We start from the raw sequence: 13,666 nt of genomic DNA on the forward strand, positions 1-13,666 counted from the left end.
AATGTATGTATGTATGTATATCAAATAACCTTAATAACCATTTCAAATTAACATAAAAATTGTTAAAGGCATTATTTGGTTATGCCGCTGGCAAATGAGGCGCCGTAATTGGGGCAATTATTTAAGTTTCGTTTATCTTCAATAAAGTTTTGAAAGAATTGATATGTTTTTGTTTGGGCTTCTTTAAGAAAATTTGTCAGAAATTATTAACATTAATGACATTGCTTATGGTTATGGTATTGGTAATGATAATGGTAATGGTAATTGTAATGGTATTGGTTGGGGTAATGGTAATGGTAGTGGTAATGGTAATGGTAATTGTAATGGTTATGGTTATGATGATGGTAATGCTATTAGTAAGGGTAACGCTTATGTTAATGGTAGTGGTAATGATAATGGTAAGGGTAATATTAATTGTAGTGGTTATGATTATAGTTAGGGTAGTGGTTATACTAATGGTAATTGTAATGAAAAGGGTAATGGTCATTGTAGTGCTAATGGTAATGGTAATATGTAGTAATTATAGTCGTAATGGTAATTGTAATTGTAATGGTAGTGGTTAGGTTTATGGTTATTACTACAGGTATGAGTACGATTATGGTTATGGTTATGGCTATAGGGTTGTGATTATGGTTATAGTTATGGTTATGATTATTGGTATGATTACAGTTATGCTTATGGTTATGGTTATGGTTATGGTTATGGTAAAGGTTATGGTTTTAGGTATGGTTATGATTATGGTTTTATTTATGGTTATGGTAAGGGTTATGGTTATGGATATCGATATGGTTATGGATATGAATATGGATATGGTTGTGGTTATGGTTATGGTATTAAAATTGAAATTTAGTTTTAGTGGTTTTAATTTATTACCAAATCTTTAATCTTTGCTCTGATTTTAAAATGGCCCGCTTGAATTAAACTATTTCTTCGAATTTCCCCATATTTAATTTTTTATAAAAAGCAAACGAAAAACTTTTAGAAAGATATATCAATAATTCGTTCTTCTAAACAGCTCCAAATTCGCTACGTGTTTAAAATTATTTTTGATTAAATATTGTCTTCTGCATTTTCATATTACCGAGTATTTAAATAATTGCCTATATAAACAGGCGCGGCAAAGAACAAAGCAACTGCGCTTGTGCATGCAATGCTGGTCTCACGAACAGCAGCAGCACGCAACACCCGCTAGTGTTGATGAGCGCAGAAAACCCCAATAAAAGAATTAACAACAAACTGTCTCATACGTGACGAGACAAAACATTTCCGTTCTTCCGCACGGCGCGCATTTAGCGAGCTTAAAATGCATAAAATCATTTATTCTTGTCTTCAATATAAAAATTCATTAATACTTAGTGATTTTCAAAGCACTCTTTTAGACGCGCGCGAATGCGTGACGTGCGTTTAAGTAGCTGGAAAATTGTGGTAAAAGCAACTAAGAAAACATTTAGCCGCGTGCCGCGGTGAACAGACAGACTTTTGTCTTGGCGACACGCGCCATCATGCCGTGCGCTAATGTGTTATGATTTTGGTTTGAACCTTGTTTGTGCCTTTTGTCCCTTATTTTTCCTTTTTTACTAATTTTATTTCTATGCCTTGCTACCTAATTGACTATTAACGCACGCACATTGATTTCAATCGCTATAAACGCGCTGGCATGGTGACAATTTAGAGAGGTGGTGCAGTGGTGCGGAGTAGCGTAGAATAAGCAGACGTTGCGTGAGTCATCAGCGCTTTATTTTATTTTTAAATATCGATTATTTCCCTCTTTCAGGCATATATGTACACAAATGTGTAGCATTAATCAAATGGAAAAACCCCTCCTTACATTTAGAGTTTTCAAGCATTGCTTAATCAAGTTCGTTGCTTAAGTCTTTTGTCATTAACTGCCAATGCGACGAGATGCCGCCTACGCATTTGCTGGATGCTCTAGCTACCACTATTGCTTTGCGGAGTTAACTTGCGGCAAATTAATGAGCACTGCATCAATTGAGTGTGGAAATTTATGCGCCATTGCATTAATTGAGAAAAAAATTGCGAAATGGGATGAGGAAAAAAAAAAAAAAAAAAGATGGCGGAATCAAATTAAGGGCTGCATTCGGCTGAAGAAAAGTTATGAAATGCTGCATATTAAGGCGAGTTGTGCAAGTATTGCCAGTGATGGCTGTGAAAAAAAAATGTCTTAATGAAAGGGAATAAACAAAATTAGGGATATACTGAAAATGAAACAACATCGAAGGCTTAAGATCTAAAGAGAAAAATTTAACGATATGTTATCGATACTCAAAATTTTGCCCCATCGTGGTTTACATATTTATCGAAATAATTCTCAAAATATTTGACGATATCCTTATCGAAATATTTATCGATATCATTTTCAATATATTTGACGAAATCGTTAAAGACGTAACTCCAAGTTTCCACGCATCATTGAAATGAAAGAATTTTTTTTAGTCATCATCCGCTTTCTATATACAATTGCTAACCACTGAATGAATTATGTGTTCCTAAGGCTAACCGCCTAGTAGTAAGCGGCGAGTAAAAAGAATCGGGAAAAGCGTCGATTACAAGCGTGAATGTACGCTTTGTTCTTCACTATGCGCGTTGTAAATCGACGCTTCGCTCGTTTTCTTTGCTCACCGCTACACTATGCGCTTGGTGTAAGATGGGAGAAGGAGCTCGAAAAATTTTATTATGAATTAACGTTTATTTTTAACCAAAAAAAAAAAATTATTTTTGATCGAAAAAATAAGAATAAAAAATTATTTTTTTTTATCGAAAAATTAGAAAAAATTTAATTTTTAACGGAAAAAAATAAAAATCAAAAAAATAACTAGTATTTTTGATAGAAGGGACGAAAATACTAAAAAATTATCATGTTTGAACGAATAAATAAAAATCATGAATTATCGATTTCTTTTTATCGAAAAAATAATAATCGATTTTTTTATCAAAACGATTTTTTTTTATCGTCCAAATAAAAATTGATGAAACGAAATATCGATTATTTTTGATCAAAATAATTAAAATGAAATCATGAAATATCCATTATTTTGAACCAGGGACCGTAACAGTTACAAATTTTATTAAAAAAATCGATCTTCAACAATTATTATTTAACTTTTATTTAAATACTCCTTAAATAATCGTTATTTCTGACTTTTATTTTATGAATCCAAAATAATAATTATTTTTGATTTTTATCTAAATAATGCAAGTAACTGTTATTTTTGATTTTTAAGTTATATGTCTTAGATAACAGTTATCGAAAACTTTTAATTATAAAAGTCATAAATAAAAATTTATTTTTTAAATCATACTTATAAAAGTCATTTGTATAAGGCGTAGTAAACTTTTGTTTGCTAACACCTTTTTAACTGCGAAAAATGTTAAATGTTAAAAAAATAAAAGTCGGTGACTGATTTATATTGATAACTTTTAAAAGTAAAAGTCATTGACTGATTTTTATTGATGAGTTCTATAAATAAAAGTCTTCAATAACTGTTATCTATGGCATAAAATATAAAAATCAAAAATAATCGTTATTTCTTTAATTTTGAATAAAATTGCAAATAAAAATTTAATTTCAAATGTGAGTCTCGAAGAAAGAAGAAACCGATTGGTATTATAACTTAGTTGTAGAACATATCCTTCATAGTAAACTTTTCCATGACAGTTTTCAGCAATAACTGTTATGATCGGTCCCTGTTTTGAACGTAAAAAAAAAAATCATACATAAATTAACGTTTATTTTTCATCGAAAAAATAAAAATGAAGGATTACCAATAATTTTCGGTATTTGGGAAAATACAATAAAAATCGTCAAATATTTATTAAATAAGTTGCAGAAAATCGAAATCCAATTTTATCGGTTAAGTTATGATAGCTTTCCTACAGGCTGACATACAAACCAGAATAGAGCTTTACTCCAATCAAATCCAAAATTTTGCACATTAATAAGGTCCTATTTTAATGGGGACCGCAGCTATTTATAAACAAACAAAAAAAACATACGAACATATATACATACATATATATCTGTTATTATCTTGTTGACTGTCCACACTTGGTCTGCACCCCAGCTAGGCTATCGTTGAGTACCTCACAGTGACCATAATTAAAATATCCTAATAAAATTCACAGCACGTGCTCGCAGGCGACATCGATATCATCATTGAAATTAATATTACATGTAGCAAGAAACATGTAACACAGCAACAAAAACAACAACAACAACAACGACAAACAATTTACATGCAAACATACATATGTAGGATGCCGCCTCATTCTCGCACAGTTAGACTGACCGTCTGTGGCAAGCAAATATTTAACATAGTTACATACTTATATGCATATGTGCAATGGCTGAGCAGAGCATACAGAGATACACATGTGCCTTGGCGCATGCGCAACAGGATATGCCATACGAAGATGATCGACCGCCACCACACAGCCGTCGCGTCGTCGCATTCAACTGCGGACTGCGGCTGGTGCGCAACAAATCTCAACGCCTTGGGGCATGCAAGCAAACTTGTTGCAAGCAGCATATGTATATATGTATGTATGTATGTTTGTGTGAGTACAACAGAAAAGCGCCTGCTCAGCGTAGGAAAAACAAATAAATAATAAAATTCATTTTAGTGTTGAAAAGGTGTGCGCGCCTAGTGTTGTATATACATATGTATGTATGTATGTATGTACGTATGTATGTTGCCAGTGTTGTTGAAAGTCTGCAAATGGTGCAAAACGTTTAAATAAATGAAAATGTTAATACGCACACAATTTGTGGCGCCGCCGGGCAATGCAATGGTAAGCCATGAATACAGATGTACATATATATGTATGTATATATAAAAGCTACACATCTGTGCTATGAATACCCTGTGAAGATATATTTTCATATTTACACAGATTACAGATTAGATTTTACATACTAAAATAATGCAGGTGCTGATGTTCTTTAATGGTTTTTGCAATAAAAAAAATTTAACAAAAATATTCCAAACTTAAAGTTATGCTGCCGTTCTGCTGTTATCCAAGAGGAAGATTTCAAGTTGTTAGGAGCAAAACGAATAGCTCAACAATAGACTTGGTGATATATTTTTACCTTTGGAAGATACTTTTCGGAACAAAGCGCCTTGTATAAGGTGGAAACCTGCTCTGGGGGAACTCATCAATTGCCAAGCTGGCAAAAATCGTTATGGAACCCTTATCTGGTGACGCTATATAGAGAAGATAAGGCGGCCCAAATCAAGGGTAGGGATGAAATACTAATACATTCTAAAATAGCATATACCCGGCATGCTTCACTGGGCATTTTTGTGTCGATACTCCCTCCCAAAGCTCTTATGGCTTCACTCATACACAAATTAAATAGATTTGAAGAAATTTATGGAGTGAGATTATCAAACAAATTTTCGATTCTTCAAAAATACTTTATTTTTTTTTTATGAATTTGGGTGTTAGTTAATATATTTTCGAGTGAATTTAATCTGGAAATTTTATTTATGTATAATCTTATAACTCGATTCTACATATTGCGCACTTTATTCAAAGGTGTTTTACTTCAGTATTTACATTATCTTATAAATTTAACTGAATCAATTTTTTCAAATAGGTGGCAACCCACTACAAAACTAGTCTTCTTAAATATCTTTAGTTTGATACCCATATTGCAATATTTTATTTTTCTAATCAATTAAATTAAAATTACAATTATCAAACAGAAGGCAACCTTCCAAAAAGATATTTTCGGCTGTAAGCCTTCTTAAAACTCTATCTTTCGACAATCATATTGCAATATTTACTCTATTTGATCAATTTACTTAAACCGCGATTTTCAAAAAGGTGACCACTCCCTAATTATTATTTTTATATATTTTAAGTTACACTTCTAGCAAAGCATTGGCGAAATCTGCATTCAATTCCATGTATTAGTTTTCGAGTGATGCGCGTACAAACATACAGACAGACAGACAGACAAAAACTCTAAAAATTGTTAATTTGGCTTCTGTTGTTCTAATAAAGACCACCATAAAATTTTTTCTTTAATATATGTAAATGACGTACAGACATCAGCCTAGTATAATTTTATTATAAACAAGCAAATACCCAGCGTGCTTCACTGCGCCTTAAAAGTACTTATTTTTGTATTGTTTGTTGCCCGTACTATAATAATTCCTTTAGTTGAATAAAATTTTTCAAATAGATGGCAGTCCTCCTCAAAAATGTTGAGTTGAGGTGATTTATGGAAAGGTAGATAGAATCCAGTGAACCATGCGAACGACGGGAAAGCAGTTAGTTTAATCCTTCATACTGACGGAATCTTAAAATCTGGTAAACCTCTCCGGGAGTGTTCTTCTCCCCGACTGGCTTACACCAGTTAGATCCATAGCCGGATACATTACCGTCGCTATGGTCTCGCCGCCACCAAAATGGTGAACACAGCTGCACGTCTTTCAGACGGAAACCACCACAGAATCAGTGCGGGTCCGTCCATACATACCTTCGAATAAAAGCGTTATAAAGCTTCCTTTGGCTGTTTCTGGAGTACAGGTAAGCACAGAAATTTCAAAAACCAAATCCGATTCCATCCTGAATGCGGGAGAAGCACGCCCAAACACGAACATATTGTGTGAGCGCCGATCTGTTATTTCTATTATATAAATAATTGATTTATAACAACTTATATACTTGTATAACAAAATTCGTATGTGGTATACATTTGATAGTTATAAGCATATACTATGTACCTACATACTTACATAGCTAGCGAGTTTCTCCGCTCCATCGAATTTCAATGGGTGAGTATAAATATAAATTTAAAGAAATAAAAGAATTGCTCTTTTTTATATAGCAAACCATGTGGGATGTCTTAGAATATATTAACATACATACATACATATGTAGGCTTTAACATAATTTAAATGCGTTTTTCATATTCGCCCGACCAATTCGTTGCTGTTCTCACTTCGTTTGCAGGTGCCACATTTTAATGCAAAAGCCTAACGTATGGCGCTTGATGCTTTCATTCTTTGTAAACCTCGTTGAGTGCAAAAACTAAAATTTGCAATGCAATTAAAATTTTACAACTCTATGTGTATGCAACAGTTGCTGGCGGCAATGCAACTTTTGCTGTTGTGTGAAATATGAAAAAGTGTACATCGAATGTATCTGTAGATGCCGATGTCTAGGTACGTTTTGGTATGTGCATACAAGTTTGCACTTTTTATTTTACTTTTAATAAATAATTTCAGACATTTTGCGTTGAGAAGTTCTGTGTTGGCTGTACTGACACCATTGAGCGCCTCACCGCTTGCTGTCTGCATTTTAAGTAGTACGCTTCCTAGCCGTCAAAATTTACTTCCCAAAAAATGCTTGGCGCTAACTTTATTTGCAACATGCAAATATTTGGTGGCGTCTCTTTTATTCATACATGCATACATACTCATATTTGTTATGCACATACCTACATTTTTATATATGCGCCTAAATTTCGCCGAAGCGCCTGTTTATAGTCTTACTTATACATTTGTATCTGCGCGACTATTCGTTCGTTAGCTGATTTTTGATGAATTGTTTCCCTCAGCATTGCACTTGTCGGCATCGTCACTTTAGCCGCTGGCAGACAACATTGACAGCTCATTTGATTTACGCTGTCGGCAGGACTGTCAGAGAAATACACTGAAGAATTTTGCAACAAGAAGCATGTATGCACATGCACACGTCGTTTCATTTTGGTTTACTTAAATGTGGGTGTGAGTGGGTTATATTCATGAATGTTTTGCAGCTTTGTTTTTTTTTTATGTTTTCAGTCACCTGATCGCTTTTGAGCTTCCATAGAATTCACTATAAGCGGCATCTGCCCCGCGCTTCTTCCTAAAATGATATAAGTATGATCTGTCATTTGACTACATAAATACATATATCGAGCCCTAACCGCCAAAAGGGCGTAAGTGACAACCTGTTCGATATTCTGTTTTTGACGGAAATCGAGTACCTACCAGCATACGCACCAGCTGTCAAAATTTCAAAGTCCTACGAAGTACCGTTACTAAGTTATAGCAAGATTAAGATTAAGACTAAGATTAAAATTAAGATTAAGATTAAAATTAAGATCAAGATTAAGATTATGATTAAGATTACGATTAAAATTAAGATCAGGATCAAGCATAAGATTAAGATTAAATTTAAGACCAAGATTAAGATTATGATTAAGATTAAGATTGAGCTTAATATTTAGATTAAGATTAAGATTGAGAATGAGATCTAAATTGATTTGTATTGACTAAGGGCAAAGAAAATCCCAAAAATTGTTTTCATTATTTCTGTTGCTGTAAATATTCTTGAAGAAATAATTATATGAGCATTTTTTACTTGAGAGCTGCATGCTGATTTCAGAAATTTTGATAGAAGAAAATTTCTTTACCATTTATTGTGCGTAATTTAATATGAGTTCTTCGTTTTTCTTGAGGACTCTAAACAGCCCTTTATGGACAAAAAGACTTACAATTTATAGTAAAGCGAAAAACTAATCACCAACGCAACGACCGCATAAAACATGTGAAATCAGCACTAAAATTGCAATAAATGCGTGTCCGCCGGAGTGGATGCGCTCATAGATATCCAGGAGGCTAGGCGCCCACTGGCTTTCGCACTTGTAATCTGACACCAACAACGCCTCTCCAGTACCCAACTGCATCCATGTAAATGCATAGATAACTTGCAAAACTACAACAACTTTATGCCCTGCGTAGTCAAAAGTAAGTCGCGCGTAACGTCTCGTTTTGTTAGTCAGCCCTGCTACATAGTCGGTCGCGTGAAGATTGCAAACGTGCGCGCGCGCGCGCGCCCATCCGTACATTCATAAGCGTAAATATTGTTTATCGATCATTAGTTACAGCGGGGGGTCTGGCTGGCGTTCGTTGTGCGGCAACAGCACCAATTGGCCACTGCGCTGATGACAACCGGAGACAAGAGGCCGGCGCTGGGCGAAAGCAGCTGGAAGCCCTTGCTTTGAAGCATTGTGTGTCGTCGGTGACGGTGACGGTGCTGGCTACAGCGCAGGCAGCGGCTAGTGTCGATGAATTACGCGCCGCAATGCCGATCGTGTTAAATTTCACAAGCGCGCACCTGCAAGCGCGCAGACCGCATGCCCAGAACTACAAAAAACTAAGTACTGTGGCTGCATCTGCATTTGCGATTCTGGCTGCGGTATCGTGTTGAAGTGTAGTTTATTGAAATTAATTGAAATTACAAGAACTTAAGTGTTTATTAATAATTTGTATGGCAATTTATGTGTGGTTACCCATTGAATATTGCGCCGTGGTAGTGCGCTTGGGTAAGCGGTGGAAAAGGTGCGATTGTCGACGGAAAATCGGGAATAGAGCTTTTAATTGTTTTGTTAATTTTGCTGCCTCTATGAAAAATTAAGTGTTGTAACGATGGCATTTAGATAAAGTAGCTTAGAATTTAAGTGGCATGCCCACATTTGGTTTCATTTTTGGTTCACAGATAAATGCACAAAACATAAAAACAAATTGACGATATTTTTAGCTACTTTGGGCTTGGACTTTATTACCTTAGAATTGAAAGGAAAAAGTGTGAAATTTCGCTGAAACTTTGTTGATTTTGTATTATTTTTCTACAAAGTATGAAACTTGGCTTTATAGGTACGTTATATGTAGAATGAACTATATTTTTGATAAAAAATAATTACAACTAAATAATAAGAAAAAAATGAATAATCCAAACTTGTCAATATGTGGGTGTCACATAGTTATGATAAGCACTATACCACTTCCTCTGAATTGTTCTTTTTTGGCCGAACCAAACTGCAACCACCCATAAAGATACCGCTTTTGCAGAAAAATTTGTATCACACCAAGCCGTGCTGTAGCCAATGGCGATACCGAAAAAAGAGGAGGGAAGAAATACACCTTTCTAAGGCGATCAAAGAAAGCTTAAGATGCTGGAAGTCAGAAATGCAGCTCGAAACCGGCATCAGAAAATGGACCAGAAATCAATTTTTTTCGCAAAGGCAAAGACAGAACTCTGCTAACAGATGTCACAAATACACTTTAGATGTGAAGGAGATACTCGTCAATGATTTTGAATGGCAAAAAACGAGACGCGTCTGATGAAAAGGAAACCAGACCAGTGTATAAAGACACAGCTCAAATATCTTCACTCGTCCAAGAATAGAGATAAAGCGGCTTAAAATACTAGATGAGCTTTTCAAAGGCGGTGAGGAACTGGCTGGTCCCATTTAAATTTGATTTCATGAATACTTGCCCGAAAAAAATGGAATTTCAGTGTACTTTACCCGATCTATAAGAGGAAAGTACCTGCTAATATTTGCGCCAATTACCGCCTTCTTGATATGGCATACAAAATTTTTCGTGAACCGACTAAACCTAAACCTTATTTACAAAGTGGCTTTAAGCTTTCAAAAATCCAACATTGACTAGATTTTCATTGTTCGTCAGTTATATGCTGCTGGTTTCCTTCGCCGTTTTATCCCACCTATTTATGGCCCAAGTTGTGCTCAATGATAGGAAACTACGAGTGTTGCGGCTAGAAAGTTTAGAGCTTCCTTAAAGTTTTTCCTGAATGATCCACTGGGTATTTTCAGGAGCACTTATTCATAAGTATGAATTTTTGCCTGAATTTTTTGTACGCTGGAAATAGCAGCAAGATCCACGGTTTCTGCGCAGAGGTGAGTGGATAAGTTTATTTTGTTCTATTACTAAGTGCATTTTTAGGTATTTCTCATCCATCGCTCCAGGATATGGTTACATTGTGGAGTCTGCCTATTCGTAAGCTTCATGATTTCTGAAGAGAACGTAGGGTAGGAGTTCACAACGGCTGAGCTCAGCCCAGAACAGCTAAGTTTATGCTGGAGTAAGATTCCTAACGTGCACTCTCGCCTTTACAGAGAGATCTTCATTGTATAAATGCCAATTTTTGGTGCTTGGGTTTCTTTATTTTTCTTCTTTTTTACCAATACACTTTTTAAGAAAAGTTGAGAAAGTTTATTGAAGAACTTTCTGGAAAAAATTTTACCCATGCATTCCATGAACAGCGAAGGGGAAATCTTCCAACCAATGACATCATATCTTAAAAACCAAAGTAACTGTCCAATGCAAGGGAATATTTCCATGCTTCCTTTTAAACTGTTCAGCAGGATTATTAAACGTAAAGTTAAAGTTAAAGTACTAATAAACCTAGATTCCCAGGAAATTAAGGTGATGGCCAATGTCATACTTGTTTCGGAGCGATTTCCTTGGCCGATAAGAGGAATTGAGGAGGACACTTTGAAAAAAGTAGATGCGTAGGCCATTAACTTTTTGATTGGTGTAAATGCTTAGAAATCTAACTTGGTCCTCTTTAATAATTAGACAAAACTACCCAACATAGAGTGAAATATATTGGAGTGGTTTTGGATTCTGAAGTATACACTTTATGTGCACGGCTATAGACTCACCAACATTAAGCTTAAATTAATAAAAACCTATTGAGAAGAGCAGCTACCACCAGCATAATCAGACTACGGGCCTTTCACGCATAATTTTTTTCAAAAAAGCCGCCCATCTGCTGCCTACCTACTTTTTTATACAAAATTTCCAAATCAAAGTGATTGGATTCGAGAGAGACTAAGCGCATATCATGTGCTTCGACTGCCTTTACAGATACATCAAAAATGGAAAAAAACTAATGCAACTTTTATTTAAAAAAAAATTTATATGTACTTGTATGTATATATTCGGCTCCCAGCAGCAGCCACTTAATGACTAACTGCAAAACCTCAGCGGATATTCACGTACTATGAAGCCATGATAACAAAATAAATAGATTTTTCATTAGCGGAAATTTAATAATAGCCAATAAAGTCTAACGTGCCACCAAACACATCCGCTTCAAAGTTCTTGCCCAGGGGAAACCGATTGGTGAGGGATTTTTACGTTTTCCCAGCAATGCAGCAGACATGCAGCGCACATACAACAATAAAATGTACAGTTATTGATATAAGTGAAGTTTGCAAAAAACAAAAAAAAAACAAAAAAACAAAAACGTAGCAAAACCGCTGAGTACACTAGTCTAACTAGCAAAGTCAGGCAATGCATGGTTGGCAAAAATAAATAACAGAAATTGAAATTGAAAAATAATCATAATTTTCGTGCGCGCGCCCACTTGCCAATAAAATAGCGTCATTGTAAGGCGGTAAAGCAGCCCAACAGAGTGGGGGGAATTCTGAGGTAAAAAGCGATTCAGTGGCGAGCGGCATAAAGTTAGTATAACCGCCGACCACGACCATTAAAGCGTCGATCATCAATGACTGTTGCGGCGGCCGCGACTGGTGTGATTAAATTGCTACTGGTTTTGCGCATGCGGTGAAATTGCAAACCGAAAAACCAAATTGAAATCAACTACCAATGAATGTGAGTTAGATGTAATGCCACTGAATGGTGATGTGAAGTACTCGTATATAAATTTTAGCTAACACAGCTAACTCAAACGCGAAGCACCACTTACTGCCGCCTCCTACCACAACGCGCGCTGGAGCTGCTCCTGCTGCTTTCATGGATTAGGTAAGAAAAATATGAATGAAATATTTGTGGGTACTGGGAAAAAAAAAATAGAATTGTAGAAAATAATATTGGCAATGACAGCTCTGCCTCTTCTTTGCGGTAAACCAAAATTGCGCTGCGCCTGATTCGTGTTTTCGATCGCTGGCTGATGGTTAATTGAGCGTTGCTGGTGAAAAGTTGGTGAAACGCGAAAAACCAGTAGCAACAATGCCAACGATTTGCGCCAAACATAATTCATTTGTTTATACAAGAGCGCAGCAGCCGGGCAACATGGCACGTCGCACACGCCTCATACTCGTTGCTGCGCTGCGCGAATGCAGCACAGCTTGGACATGAATCACACGGCGCGGCGAACGTGGAAATGTTGAATATTTACATAGAAAGGCGATGGCTTCTATAGTCAAGCAAGTGGTGAGAGAAATATATGCAGCATTTATTGATAGCTGCTTGAAAAATAACTAGAAATTAGATGGCGCTTCCCACAAGCGCTGCCAGCTTCTGACAACCAAAAAGGAAAGACTTAAGTAGCGAACTTGCTTACTTCCAATCCAATGTTTACAAATTGCCTAAAATGATAACGGCATTCATTGCACACACGCAACCAATTTTGTGTTTTACGTGTGTGTGTGCGTGTGTGGATATGTGTGTGGCTCACTTGAGAAGTGATATTTTTTGGTAGACTAAAAAATATTCAAATTAGTCGCAATGACTCAGCGTTAGTAAGCGCCAGCAGACAGCAGCCGGCAGCGACTACTCACCTGCAAAAGAAGCGAGCACACACAACACAATATACAACAAGCAATGAGTCGCCAGCGATACGAGTTGAGACACTTTACGAAAGTGAAGCACCCAAAAAAGCGAAGGGCGCTAAGAAAAATTCGAATGAAATTCGAACAAAAAAATAAATAAAGAGCAAACACTTTTGAGCCACTAAAGTTAAACACAAAGCGTATCAATAAAGTCACACAGCTTCGCATTGAAAATCGGTGCAGACAGGCACTTAAAATATTTTTTATGTATTTTTAATCGTTGTCAAATGCTTTGAGTTTGGTTGGTTTGCTGTCAATGGCTAAATG

General features: G+C 35.8%; 1 protein-coding gene across 1 annotated transcript in view; it reads left to right on the top strand.

Moving 5' to 3' along the window:
• The first annotated feature begins 4,361 nt into the window (after positions 1-4,361).
• LOC118751971 (protein single-minded) overlaps positions 4,362-13,666 on the top strand; it is a 155,002-nt gene continuing 145,697 nt past the window's right edge. The window contains exon 1 of the mRNA XM_036486802.1: positions 4,362-4,549. Coding sequence (XP_036342695.1) covers positions 4,362-4,549 — 188 coding nt within the window. The remainder of the gene's footprint in view (positions 4,550-13,666) is intronic.

Source organism: Rhagoletis pomonella, unplaced genomic scaffold, assembly GCF_013731165.1.
Source record: "Rhagoletis pomonella isolate Grant_MI unplaced genomic scaffold, Rhpom_1.0 Rhpom_scaffold_00001, whole genome shotgun sequence".
NCBI classification, from domain to species: Eukaryota; Metazoa; Arthropoda; class Insecta; order Diptera; family Tephritidae; genus Rhagoletis; species Rhagoletis pomonella.